This window comes from Lissotriton helveticus, chromosome 6 (genome assembly GCF_964261635.1).
Source record: "Lissotriton helveticus chromosome 6, aLisHel1.1, whole genome shotgun sequence".
NCBI classification, from domain to species: Eukaryota; Metazoa; Chordata; class Amphibia; order Caudata; family Salamandridae; genus Lissotriton; species Lissotriton helveticus.
This window is the reverse complement of record NC_136067.1, coordinates 180393910-180408313: the sequence shown is the minus strand read 5'-3', so window position 1 is coordinate 180408313 and position 14404 is coordinate 180393910. Positions and strand designations below refer to the sequence as shown.

The 14404-nt window shown below is 44.4% G+C and overlaps 1 protein-coding gene across 1 annotated transcript in view; it reads right to left on the bottom strand.

Annotated features, from left to right (window-relative positions):
* Positions 1-14404, bottom strand: part of TRAM2 (translocation associated membrane protein 2) — a 416036-nt gene that overhangs the window by 128474 nt on the left and 273158 nt on the right. The window contains exons 3-4 of the mRNA XM_078647585.1: positions 9222-9331; positions 4708-4824 (exon numbers count right to left, since the gene is read on the bottom strand). Coding sequence (XP_078503711.1) covers positions 4708-4824; positions 9222-9331 — 227 coding nt within the window. The remainder of the gene's footprint in view (positions 1-4707; positions 4825-9221; positions 9332-14404) is intronic.

Below are 14404 nucleotides of genomic sequence, written 5' to 3'. Positions count from 1 at the left end.
ATTATTGTGGGTCATAACTGTTATATTTGCAAGTACTTAACTATATAATGCCATGGCAAGCCGTAGGTCAGCCCTTATTAGCTTACCTGCATATCATAAACAGTTCACTGGTTGAGTTGTTAGCCCTTCATGGGTCATAAGTGGAGGATTGTGTTTCAAGGTGGGCCTGGTTTTCTGGGCTCTGTTGTTGGGATGTGGGCAACAGAGTATTCTGAGAAATCACCATGTTTTCAACTGTCTCTGGAAGTGTATATGCTCCGATTGGCTTTTCATGTTGGCAGTTAATGAGTTCTAGAGCTTGGTAGTTTTACTGAGAAAGCAGTGCCTTGTACAGATTTCTTATGGTACAGTAGTATAATGATAAGTGGTGCAAGCCTGGAGACAGTGTTCCGTTTGTTTTGTATAGCTTGAATTTAACTTGTAGGTGTGGCATCCTTTTCCACAAGAGGCTCTGTGGACAAAGGTACTATAACCCGCATTGGAAAAGTATTAATTGCAGCTTTTCAAAGACATGAGAAAGCCCTCTTTAAAAATACCTAAATCTATTGTTTTTGTCAATTCTTGCACACACTTGCAAGTATTTTTAGTTTACATAAGATATGAGGTCACCATGTAGTTGAGAGGATGTTCCTGAATTAACCCCAGGCATTTGCTCTGGGATCACTTTCAAGGATTGGTTACATGTGATCCGGCTTCTGGGCATCCAGGCGCAATGTGGCCACATGGTTAAGCCGTCCAAAAATCTATCTGTTGCACCCATTTCCATTATGATCAGTGCTCTACCATAACTACATTGACGGGCAAACAGTACATGGATATGGCACATATTTCTTTTTTTAAGAACACATTTTCTCACATATTAATATATATACTGTTTTTCTACTAGGATGAGAAAACGTAATATGAGAATTGTGTGCATAAAAATAATATATTAACAGCACAGGCATAGAAAGAAAAAGTACACGATTATCCCTTAATGAAGGGGAATGAATCCTAATCTCCTTTGTCCATAAACCTGTCCATATTACTTGCAAATGCCCAAAGAATATTGTGCCCAAATGTTCAGTGTAAGTTAGATATTCAAAAAATTCAGTTTGAAATTTACTCCGGAAGCTTTATTTCTACATCGGTATTACATTTTGGACTTTTAAAATTCATAAATGTTTCCCACAGTTCTCCTTGGAAGTTGTTACAGTTTTCCTAAGATTTTTCAGGGAATTCAGTAAATGCCTTTTTTTCATAAGCAAATATGCATGCTTTTGTTTGCTAATGCGAAAATCCAGAAGCAAGTGCATGCCTTTTTTTTACTCCGTAGGTAAAAATATTCTTCTCAGCCTCTTCAACCACATCAATGTTGGATTTATTCCTTTCCTACTTCTACTCTAGATACAGATTAATTCCAGCCTTGGTAAGAGCAAACCTCAGATCATATCCATGGTGCTATCCTATCAGGCCCACCAGCGCAATCTGTTTGTGAACCTTGGCGTACAACTAGGAGGTTAGAAGTGCTTCTGTCTGCCATCATCCGTGGGACACCTACATGAAAGGTGGAGGAATCATCTGTAGAAGGAATAAGTATTTTGTGCTTCGACATTTCTAGGGCTGATACTTTGGCCTTCCCTCTACTGTAATCTTTTAATCCCAGGAGAGGGTCGAGTACACTGCAGTGGTGTGTATTGTAGAAATCGATCTCTTCGTAATAAGAATGTAAAAATTGTTTGCATGTAGCATCATAATATGGCTGGTGTGGTTTGTGTGGCATTGCATTCCTCTTGGCTACCTAAACAGAACTGTATCCTTAGCAGTAAGGAAGTAAGCCAAGCAATCCTGTTTACTACTTAAAACACTGTATTTATTCACTGGCCCACAAGTTGGGCAAATGTCAGTCAAATAATAGTGACAGGCGACAGCTTTTTTTCGTAGTCAGGCCAGTTAATTGTCCAAAAGCTGCTTTACTTACCAGAGCCTTAAGGAAAGCGGCGCCAGTTAAGGCTGCTTCTTCGGCTAGCTTCAGGCTTCAACTGGCCTTCAAAGAACTATACACTTGTGGAGCTACCTTTGCCTCAGGCCGCTCAGCAGCAGCACCGGTGTCAATTTGAACTACGCATACCTGTAAAGTATTGTATGCAGTTAGAAGCAAAGTGGTCTTTCATGGCCAAGGACCACTGTAGGTGGCATGGACTCCCTCTCTCTCTCTCTCTCTCTCTCAGGGTAAGGCTGGGGAGGCAGGCAGTGATAGTAGGCCAGCCCAAACAGTGGGAGCCCTCGCAGTGGAAAATAAGTTGTGGTACAGTCTCCTCGAGCCCGTGTCGGCCCTGCACCTCCGTGACTCATAGGAAAAGTGACTCGAGTAGTCCATAATGTTGGTCACTCATGTGGGCCTCTCGGTAGAAGATGCAGTATTCACCAGCCTCATTCAGAACCCAAAACCTGACTGTGTGCTTCTGGACTTACTCCACCCAACCCTTCTCGTTAGATTCACGCAGTGCCAGACACATTTAAGGTGAGCCGTACTCACACCAGTCTAGGGCCATCTACTCCCTTTTTGGAGCCACCCTAGTCTCTCAACCTACAGTAAGCCCATGAACCTACAGACTACGCCCTGTGCCACAAAAGACAGTGCACCAGGAAAGAGTAATTGTACTACACTGAAATATGGTAACACTGCCCTCTTAACATAACACACCAGGCTTTTATGACCTTTCCTTAAGTTTTTTGATTCCTCTACCCGGCAGCTCGTGGTCCAGGCCACGGTTTTATCTCGGTTAGACTACGGCAGCGCTCTGCTGTTGGGGATAAATCAGGCTGAGGCATCTAGGCTACAAAGGGTACAGAATGCTGCGGCGCGGGCCATTGTTGGCCTTCCTAGACATTGTTCTGTTTCCAGTACTATTTCCGCCCTTCATTGGCTGCCGGTCAGACAAAGAATTAAGTTTAAGTCGCTTTGTCTGGCTTTTAAAATCATGAAGCTCTCTTCGCCGCCTGCACTTGCTAACTTGCTTATCCCCTATGTCCCTTCGAGGTCCCGGAGATCGGAGGCTCTCTATCTTGCGGCCTGCCCCCGTTTCAAACTCAGCAGGATGGGTGGCCGCTCCTACCGAGTGCTTGCCGCTGGTTTGTGGAATTCACTCCCGGTGCACATTAGAGCTCTGGATAATCTGACCGCTTTTAGGCGTGCTATTAAAACTTTACTGTTCGCTGTACTTGGTTAGTCGTCTTTTTCCTTTTTCTGCGTGTTATGTTCTAGTACCTGTTCAAGCGCCAGGACGCCCCTTCGCTGGGGCAGCTGTGCGCTGTATAAATAACGATAACTTAACATAACATAACAAGGGTGAATAGGTTGTTGACCAGCACATTTGATGTGCACCCCTAAAAAGAAAAAAAGATTGGTTACTAAAGCACACTATACTTGGCTTTATTGAAGTAGCCAGGCAGTGAGTGCAGAACTACTCATTGTTAAGCTTCCCTTTTCCATTTCCGTTCCCATAACTGATGGGGCAGTTCATACCACAGCCCAGCAAAGAAGCCGCCACTGGACAAGCATTGTAGTAAAAAGAGCCTTCCTTTGAAACAATATACCTTGTTATGGGGAGAGTAAGAAGAAAACCCAAGGACTGTGCCCCAGTTCAGGGCCTCTAACACAGCGACTTGCACAAAAGATCAAGAAAACATACACCACCTCACCTGCAAGAGTTCTGATATTATTGTTTTTTGTGTGACTTTAGTAGTCACACCTCACCTTGGGCGCCACATACAGAACATCCTTCTGCAATAACTGGTCTTTGGATAGCTCTGCCCGGGTATTACAGGTGATATCTGTTTTATTGTATGGGATGGTTGGGGTAACTTTAGGTTTAAAAGTATCATGGGATAGTGGAAAAGGACACAAAGTAGACACTTTCAGAAGACGATACCACCCAAGTACCTCAATTTAAGGGAGAAAATACTCCTGATGGATCGAACGCTTGGTATGGTTGAGCTTCAGCCTGCCCATGACTTGCATCCGGGTGGAGGGCAGTCTGAGGCAGAGTACAGGACTGACATCTATCCTATAACCTCTTCTAAGATATGAGACTTCATAACGGTCAAATGAATGCTTCATCATTACACATAGAACTAGGGCTTAACATTAGCGTATAAGGGCATTTGGTCACTGGATGTAATGGAGTGGAGTTAACTTGAGTCTCACTGGACAACAGAACTGAAAGGTTATGAGAACCAGAGAAAACTTATCCTCCTTGCCTCAAAATCACCAGTCCTAGATGGAACCTTGCCTCTCCAATGAATTGGGAAAAAACACTATTACTGAAAGTGCTCAAACTCTTATTTACTTGAGGACTTACCAAATGGTGATGTTTTCTTTTCCTTCTTAGAAACACACACCTTTTAATCACAGATATAATTTCTATTGCAACAAACAGAGGAACTTAGGATAATTTGGCTGAAACTGCTGTAGGTTACCAGGTCACGTGCAAGTTGAGATCTCTGGAATCGGGTACCCAACATGCACCAGGTTTACATAAAACGCTGGGAATGACTAAGTCAAATAAATTAAGAAGGTATTTATACTTTATTGGTTCTCAGTATCAAAAAATAATAAAAGGGACCTCATCTTGCCAGGAACGAATCCTACTCTTGAGTGGTGGACTTGGACTCCAAAAATATGAACCTCCACAACTACATAACACACACACTTGTTTTACTCACCGTGACTGCTACATACAAACACCAAAACATAGAGCTGAGATGAAAGGCAACAAGCTGCCCCGATTCATTGAACTTGCTGTGCTTGGCTTTGGAGAGGTGAAGCCGCCGGGAGATTTTCTGTGGAAACAAGCATACACAAAACTGAAAAAAAGCATTTATGTTTCTTTCATTGCCCCTCTTGTTTCAATATACATTTGAAGGGATGCGCAAGACACCCAATACCCAACTCCAAGACCCAAAAGCATTCTAGGAGGTCAGATCTAGTACTGCATCAACCTAACTGACATATATATTAGTTGCAAGAAAAGAAAATATTCACAATATGGCAGTGTTAGACCTGGGGGTCGCTAGTTAATTGAGGTAGGTACCTTAGGCCAAATAGGGACCCTTGCTTCCACATCAGGTAAAGGAAGGACACCTTCTCAGATAGCCCCCGCTCACCCCCTTGGTAGCTTGGCACGAGCAGCCAGGCTTACCTTCAAGGCAAGTGTGTAAAGTATTTGCAACCACGCTGTCAGTAACCCAATGATGACACCACAAATGGACTCCACGCTTGTTTTGTAAAAACAAATATGAATGTATATAAAAAGAAATACGATAAAACCACGCTATATAAATCCAACATATGCGTATTTGTAATATTCCTCCTGGCCGGTTATTAGGCCAGCCAGCCCTTGTAAGTTCTGGCGATATTAATGAGCAATTCTAAATGATCCACTGCAGACCTAATGCAATGCTATGCTGTTCGTAACGCAAGAACCAGGCACTTTGCAATGTAAAAACAATGCAGTTCGTTTTGCAACAATCAAGCAGTTCGTAATGCAAAAATAGTGCAATGCGTAATGCAATAATCGGGTAGTTCGTAATGCAGAACTAATGCAATGCGTAATACACTCCAGCACAGATCACGATGCCTTAGGCAGTCTCTCCGCCACTCGTACTGACTCGCGGTCAGCTTCCCTCACCAGATGCCCCCAACACGAGTATGGTGTAAACCAGAGTGCAGCTCCGCACTCCGGCCCCAGTATTGCCACTCCTTGGCAAGTACGGACCACGATACAAGCAGAAGCAGAGGCAGAGGCTCGTGCTGGAAGAATGGGAGAGTCCGAGAGCATCTCTCCGAGCTCGCACCCCACCCCAGGCAGCGACACACGTTACCTGGGGGGTGCGACCTCGGTCTCCTCTCCTCTTCCTGCGACTTGGGCCTCCGATGCAACTCTGTGGATTCCGGGCAGTGGAACTCGGACCCTCCCTCGACGGGGTTGGTTCCAGGTCCCGCTCTGGCAACGGCAGGTTCGGGCCGGTGGCTCAGCTCCTCTGGAGCTGCCGGTCCGGGCCGCTGGTGATACTAAGATCTCAGACTGCAACAGGGCACACGCACACAGCGTTGCTGAGACTCACTTGAGCTTCGGGTGTGCACGGTCACAGGGCACTCCTCACAAAGGTCTCAGGCTGCACAAAGCACACGCATACAGCGTTGCTGAGGCTCACTTGGACGCCGGGTGCACACGATCACAGGACAATCCTCATGAAGGGCGAAGGCTGCAAAAAGCGCACGCACACAGCCCCGCTGAGACTTGCTTGGACTCCAGGTGCCCACGATCACAGCGCAATTCTTACGAGGGTCTCAGGCTGCAAAAAGCACACACACACACAGCGTTGCTGAGAGACTCTCCTGGAAACTTTTGTGTTCCTGAGTTTCCCAAACAGGGAGCTAGCTCACCTTGGGGATAAGTTACTTCCGGACACAGCACACAGCAAAGTCCTTTAAAGCAGGAGGACACAGCACACAGCAAAGTCCCTTTAGCCTCTCCTTGGTTAAAGCAGCAAACTGCAGGCCAGCCCCAGAACACACAACAAGGGTCAGTCCTTTCCTTCAGTCTCTTCAGCCATTTCGTCCTAGGCAGAGGTTCAGGGGCTTCAGTTCTCATAGTTATACCCCTAAATGTCTTTGAAGTCTTTGTGTTCAGGGGGCCCTGACCCCAGTTCAAACCAGTGCCTCCCTGCCAGTGACACCTTCTTCCTTTGATTAATGGTGGTCTGGATTCTCAATTACTCATCAGGAGATGGGGCCATTGTTTTATGGCAGCAACCCAGGCCTCTTCACCTCTAGGGGCTACTCCTCTCCCCTACATTCCAGATGCAGGTCGGCCTGTTGCGGTCGCACCTCATCCCCTGGGTCAAGATATTCACCAGATCCTATCACTTTTATATCCAGACAGTGAATCCACAGCCAGGCAGAGACACACAGAAATGTTAGAGCACAAAAACCCAGCCACTTCTAAAAGAGTGGTTTCTAAACACACAATGCAAAAACAACCTTCATAAAAAGATGTGTTATTACATTGTAAGTTCAAGCACACTAAACTTCACCGCTCCATCTTAAGCCTTTGGGAAGATAGGTTGAAAAACATATTACATAGCCTCCCCATTCTGTCCTATGGCAATATGGCCTTTCGAAAGTAAAAAGCTAAATGGAGAGTATTTCACTGTCAGGACATGGTACACACCTCAGTACATGTCCTACCTTTCACTTGCACTGCATCCTGCCAAGGGGGTACCTTGGACCTACCATAGGGGGGTCTGATGTGCATAGAAAGGGAAGGGTAAGGCCTGGCAAGCGGGTGCACTTGTCAGGACAACATGGCAGTTTAACAAACTGCGCACAGGCACTGCAGTGGCAGGCCGGAGTTATCTCTTTAGAGCTACTTGTGTGGGTTGCACAATTAGTGCTGCAGGCCCACTAGTAGCATTTGCATTACCAGGCCCGGCACACATAGTGCACTTTACTAGTAAGGCATACCAATCATGGACAACCAATTACCATTACACTTTACACAGGGAGCACTTGCACTTTGACAATGATCAGCAGTGGCAAAGTGCCCAAAGCATCTATGTTGGCAACACCATGTCAGAAAAAAGGTCTAGGGTGAAAGCAAAAAGTTTAAGGAACTTTAGCCATAAAGGGCCATGTGCAACAGGCAGCATGATAATACCGTGATTAGTGCGAAGCTTAGGGTACAAAGACCACACTTGGGTGCACACTATCACCACTTGGGATATAACAGAAATATTGCAAGGGACTGTGAAAACAGGGGCAAGAGTTGAGCAGCATGCAGATGTATAATGCCTTGATGAACATGATGCATACTTTGAAAATGTACTTCACAATGAACCTGAGGCATAACTCACCTACACCATCCAATACAAAAGTGAAAGAAGTCTGACTGGACACAAAATAATGTATGCATTTTATTTGTATACAAAGTGCTGAGATATTGGCTCAGTCAATTCAGAGAATGTGATTTGGTTTAATGTGGTGGATTTATCACCCATAAAAGCTGTTGGAGTGGCGACGTTAAGAGGTATAGTGGGAGCATAAGAGACTAACAAGTGTAAGGGTGTGGGGTTTGGGATAATAAAGTGTGTGAATGACAGCAGTAGAGAGTAGAGACAGGATAAGGTACATGCTATGTGAATTTTTTTTCAATTGCCACATCAATTAATGGCTGTCAGGGAGTATGACTGTTCCAGCTTGCTTTGCTCAATTCATTCTGCTGGTTCATTGCTGTTTGCCAGTCCACAAGAGTTTGAGCTAAAGTTCCTAGTGTAAGCCACAAAGCTGGGTGGGTTGTGTTTGGGTTGTTGGTTGCGATCCATGATCTGTGCTCTGAAGTGGCCAACCTCACTTGCCCAAGCAAACCAATTTTAAGAGTTTTGTGAACATTAGATGATTTATTCTGTTTTCAGAATAATACGATCTTTGAGTAGGCTCAGAAAAAACCAGCGGAGAAGGATTTGGGAGATGAACTAAATAGTAATGTATGCACAGGGAAGGTAGTTAAAGACACAGAAGCTGGACAATGGATGGAAGAGGAGTCAGAAGGATGGTGGAATGTGGAGTGAAGAGTGAAGATGGACCTAGCTCAGAAGCAATCCTAAAATTAGGATATGGATCTGCCCCTTTCAGACGGATGCTCATACCCTTGGGTGCTGAGGGAGGATGAGAAAAGGATAATGAGAGGAGGAGGGAGTATTTGGGGATGTGGTGCTAAACAAGGGCAGACAGAAGGGGAGGGCCCATGAAAGAGCTGCTGTTGTGGTAAGGAAGGGAAAGAACTATGTTAATTTCTTACATCAGAAAAATAAAATGCAACTTTACTGCAGCAGCAAAAGGAGCCCCAAACCAGAATACACCATATTCATTAGAAACATGCTATACTCAGTTGCTCTCCGACAGATATTAGGGTGGGTATTGCTGGGTCTCGCTAGCAGCCAGTGCACAGAGAAATTATACTAAAAAGATGAAAAAGCTTTTGTAGCATGTTCAAGAAGTTGATATTGAAGCGTTTTCTTGAGCACCTTATTCCATGTAAAATACAGTGCTTCAAACATCCCAAAAAGTAGGAGCAATGAAATTGTGTTTACATCCAAAGTTTTCGTTTGTCCAAGAGGACATACTTTATACATCAGCTGATTTAAGAAAATAACTAATGCTGTGAAAAAGCACTTACGTCTAAAACATACTCCTGAACCACAGCATGCAGGATGAGTGCGATGATGAAGTAAAACAGGATAGTCACCAGATCTTTGATTCCATAGTGATAGTACACTAATTCACCATCTAGAAAAGAATAAAGAAGTATTGGTTTGAGCTCCCCTAAAATCATGACATACTCCAGAGTGTAATTATTTAAAGAAGAGAACAGGACTGGCATCTTCACTTTACAAGACATCAAAGACGCATTTACCAACCTGCTGGGATGATGGCGCCAGAAAGATCATCAGCACCGTAGAACTGCATCAGATATGGAGGCAATGTATATATACGTGTATGTATTTATGTGGTATTTCTATAGCACAAACATAGCCATAATACAGCAGAGCACTGTACAAGGTCAAAGACCAGCATAAAGTCAATGCGTGATAGAAGAGGCAGCTAGTTTGTTGTACGGTTAACACATTGTGATGTAGTGGTCTTTCAAGAGCAGAGTCTTCAATTCTTTCCTGAATTGGAGCTGCTTTAAAAGATGGCTCTGATGGATATGGGATGTTGTTCCCACAACCCGGGAGTCAGATGGAAAAGTCCTGATGGCTTTTTTTTTTAAACACTTCTTAGTCTGCAGACTCCTGGTTTCCTGGCTTTGGAGTCCAGAGATGGTGAGACTGTTTCGAAGATAAGCTTAGGCGCTAGTTGGGAGTGCTTTGTAAATGATGCCATTAGTTTTGAAGATGGTGTAGGCTGGGAAGGGGAGCCAATTGAGCTACACGTTGGGATGGAAGAGATCATATTTCTTCAGGCCATGCAAGAGACTGGTAGTGGTGTGTAGGATGGTGTTTGGGGGTGCCAGTATGAAGTATGTGAGGTCATGGAGCAGGGCATTATCTCCATGCACATAACAGAAAGTGATGGTATGAACAGATATTCTGGTCACTTTTGAAAGAAAGTGTAACTTTTTATTTTTTAAGAGGGTGCTGGTATTAGGCAGTATTTCAGTTTTTTACCAATGTATTAACTTACGGGTGGTGTCGAGGGAATCCAAGTGACCTGGAATTTAGTTTCAGTTGGGTTTCAAAGCCATAAAGGTTCATGTCACTGAGCCAGGTTTGCACTGTTTCTGGTGATCAGGGGGAGGCACAACAGAACGTGATTGTCCTCTACCCTCGAACACGCAGCTAATATATATTATTTTTATCTGCCTAACCCACCAGTTTTTTAAAGTATTTTTAAAGACAATGGACAGCTGTTTTTTGGCGGTAGCATCTTGGCATGAAAAATCATTTGAGATGTCATCAGTGATGTCACTGACCATGTCATGAATGATGTAATATGTGACATCATTACCAGTGGATTGCGGGCGCGAGAGGTACAGTTAGTACAACTAACTATAACGGAGGAATTTCAATGGTTTGTATGAGTGAAATGTCCAGCTAACTAAAACACCCCTAAAACCTATGGTTTTTTCAGTGAATTTCTAAGGTTTTTTAAATGCTAATTCCCAACTATAACCTGCTTGAAACCTATGGTTTTTTAAGTGAATTTCAAAGGTTTTTTAAATGCTAATTCCCAACTATAACCTGCCTAAAACATATGGTTTTTTCAGTGAATTTCAAAGGTTTTTTAAATGACAATTCCTACTTATAATGTTGACCACTTCCCCATATTTATAACAAGAAACCAAATCTGCAATGCTACCTAAAAAATCAGGCAATAGTTCAACTTACCAATAACAAATTAACATCAACATTTAACTACTGTAGGAACGTCGAATATGTACTGCGTGAATTACATCCAACTCACACCCATGTTTAAAGAGCAATATGAGATAGAGGTTCTAATTATACACTTCCGACACCCAACAAAATCACAATACCCAGCGCCACGACCACCACAACCACCCCCACGGACCCCTCCCCCTACTACCTCAGAGGCAGCGGAAAACAGGACAACTGACCTTTCCAAAATAATATATCCCCTCAACAGTACACTAGCTCAATCTACAGAGATGTGGCAACCAAGTATGTATAAGGGAAAGAACTCTAACATCAACAATAATGTACACAACGCTAAGACTACCGGTGAAATACTATACACAATTCACTATACAAATCAAAAACTTTTCCGTGTGTAGATATACCATTGATACGTGTAGTGTACTGAATAGTGGACGCAACCATATTATCTCGGACACTGGGGAATATTTCGGTCATGTAGCTGTGTACACCCCCCCACCCACTTTGAAACAGAAGCAGAGTGGGTTAGTCCAACGTAAACAATGTCAACGTAAGACTATAAATAATTAGGCTATGCCTTGGGCATGGTTCACTTCTGCAAAGAGCAGAGACTGCGCCGCAGTGAAGGTACGCACCCTGCCATGTGGCTGCCGCCTTGATCGCGTGCCTCTTCAATACAGGCCCATTGAGGACAGCAGGGTTTACAACTTGAATTCAACTTTGGATCTAAATTTGTCGTCGGTAACTGTGCTGAGTACTGCCTTCAATCTAAACTGCGGTCAGTAGAATTTACAACTTGATACCAGTTCCGCATCAGCACTACAGAAAACATTGAATTCAGTCTCGATTCATTTAAACCAGAGACAATTGTACTATGTCCTCAGATTTTGTTAAAGTTTGAACAGTAGGAAATTCAGCCTTCATTTATTTAATGCAGAGACAATTACGGACAGCATTCAAGTTAGCCTTGATTTATGTAAGGCAGAGTCAATTTTGTTAATGGATGCCACAAAAAACGTTCATCAATGTCTGTACTAAGTACTACCTTCGAATGTACACTGCGATCAACAGAGTTCACCACTTGATACCAGAAGCGCATCAGCACTACAGACAACATTGAATTCATTCTCGATTTATTTAAGGCAGAGACAATTCTACTGTGTCGTCAGATTTTGTTAACGTATGTGACAAAAAAGCATTCGTCAATGTTTCTGTGGACTACTGCCATACATGTACTCTGTGGACAGCAGGATTCACAACTTGAATTCAGCTTTCCATGTACACTACGGACAGTAGGGAATCCAGCCTTGATTTATGTAATGCAGAGACAATTCTACTGAATATGTGTTCAGATTTTTTTTTACATAAGTCACAAAAATCATTCGTCGATATCTGTGCTAACTGCCTTCGATCTACATTGTGAGAGCTCACGATTCAGGTGGAAGGGCGATTGCACATGACGCATTCCAATAGCCAAGAGACATTGTACCGGTGCGACGCACCTGAATCACGAATCATCGCAGGGTGCGCACACGCTGAGTTTACAGGTACCACTAACTCACTGCACCTCAAGTCATCTCCACGTGGCCTTGATAAAGCAGAATTCACGAGGCAAAAAACATTGCTCCCAGTGTGGCCTGCCCAGACAACGCATCATCGCAGGTTACGTACACGCTCAGTGCCAAAGGTACCAGTAACTCACTGCACCATAATTCATCGCCACGTGGCCATATTCAAGCAGAATTCGGCAAAGTCATCCTGAGGATCTCCCCCTATGTTTTCAGTGTCATCATAACCTAAAGGTGTAAGAGAGTAAGATACAAAAGGCATCTTAGGAAAGAAAGGAGGTGGAGTGAAAGGCCTTGAAGGGGACGTGCCAAAGTCTTTTTTCTTTGTAGGAACAAGTGGAAAAGTATCAGTGTCTAACGGTCTTTTCTTCCTCTTGTAAACGGTTACGTGTCCAGTTTCAGGGTCGATATACAGTTTAGATTGTTCAGCGCTTAATGGATCAGGATGGAAAAGTTCTTCCTCAACTGTCCGCGGTTTTGGCGCCGAATCTTTTGGCCTAGTCACTTCTTTGGGGTGGAGGGCCTTCGGCTGTGGAGTTGTTTTCGGCTCGGTGACCTTTTTAGGTCGGACGACTTTGTTTAGTTCGACGTCCTTTGTTGGCTGTTTTGCCTTTTTTGGTTCGACGACCTTTGGTTCGACGACCTTTTTCGGGTCGACCTGTTTTTTCGGACCGACCTTTTTTGGATCAACGTGTTTTTTCGGGTCGACAGTTTTTTCGGGTCGACAGTTTTTTCGGGGTCGATGACTTTTCTTCGGTTCCCCTGTGTTTTTTAGGCTGAACGACCTCCTTCGGCTCGAGGTTTTTTGCAGGCTCGATGACCTTCTTCGGGTCGATAGTCTTTTTAGTGCGATGCGTTTTGTTGGATCGACACTCTTTTCAGGCTGGACGGCCTCTTTCGGGTCGACTGTCTTGGGCTCGACAACTGATTTAGCTTGTACGGCCTTTTTGGTAATAGTTTTACTGGTTCCCGGGGTATCGGAAGGCTTGGGTTTTGTCTTCAGGGCCGAGCCGGAAGGCGCAGCCTCTGAAGAAGTTTGTCGATCTCGGTTAGGCCTTTAGGCAATGCTTCGACCGGAGCCTTGTCTTGGGGTGGAAGCGGGGTTGGGGGCTTGGTACTCACAGTTTGCCCTGGCGGGATATGGTCATTGGAGTCCGACTGGTCCTCCAAGGTGACAATTTCTAGATCGAGTTGGCCGCTTCTGGGAGGTCATGTTAGTCTTCGAAGATGTTCTCCGGTGCCTGCCGCTGCATTTCTTGTCTCGCGTGTCTCTTCGGTTCCGGATAGTTTTCTTCGACCGGAACTGAGCACAGGCTGTACAGTTTTCCTCGTTGTGCTCGGGTGATAGGCACTTGTTGCATACTGTATGTTGATCAGTATGTGGGAACTTGAAGTGACATTGTGGGCACTTTTTAAAGGGGGTCCTTTCCATCGGCAGCAGGCCCACGTGGCGTCAAAAAGGCCCAACGGCCCGCGTCGACGACCGGATCGAGATGGAAAGTAAGTTCTTATGGAGGGGTACCGAACAAGAACAATGTCGTCGAGGTAAAAGGCCTTTTGGCCTTAGGAAGTTGAAATGTTTCGGTTCCGAAGTTGGAGTTGAGAAGTAGCATCCGAACACAATGGCGGAAAAAAATAATCGGAGGATGGAGAAGATGCCCATGCGCACTGTAGTCCAGGGGAGGAGTCACCTATCTCGTGATACTTCGAAGACTCTTCCAGGACAACAAGGTGCAATCATCCGGACCCAACACTAGGCGGCGATCTATGCACAGATATGAATTCAGCAGCCCACATGCCTCGAACATATGTGTTTTACACTTTGTCAGAAACACCCGATAATCGGAGTGTGTCCTTGCGAATTGCACTCAGAATCACACAGGCACTACCTATGC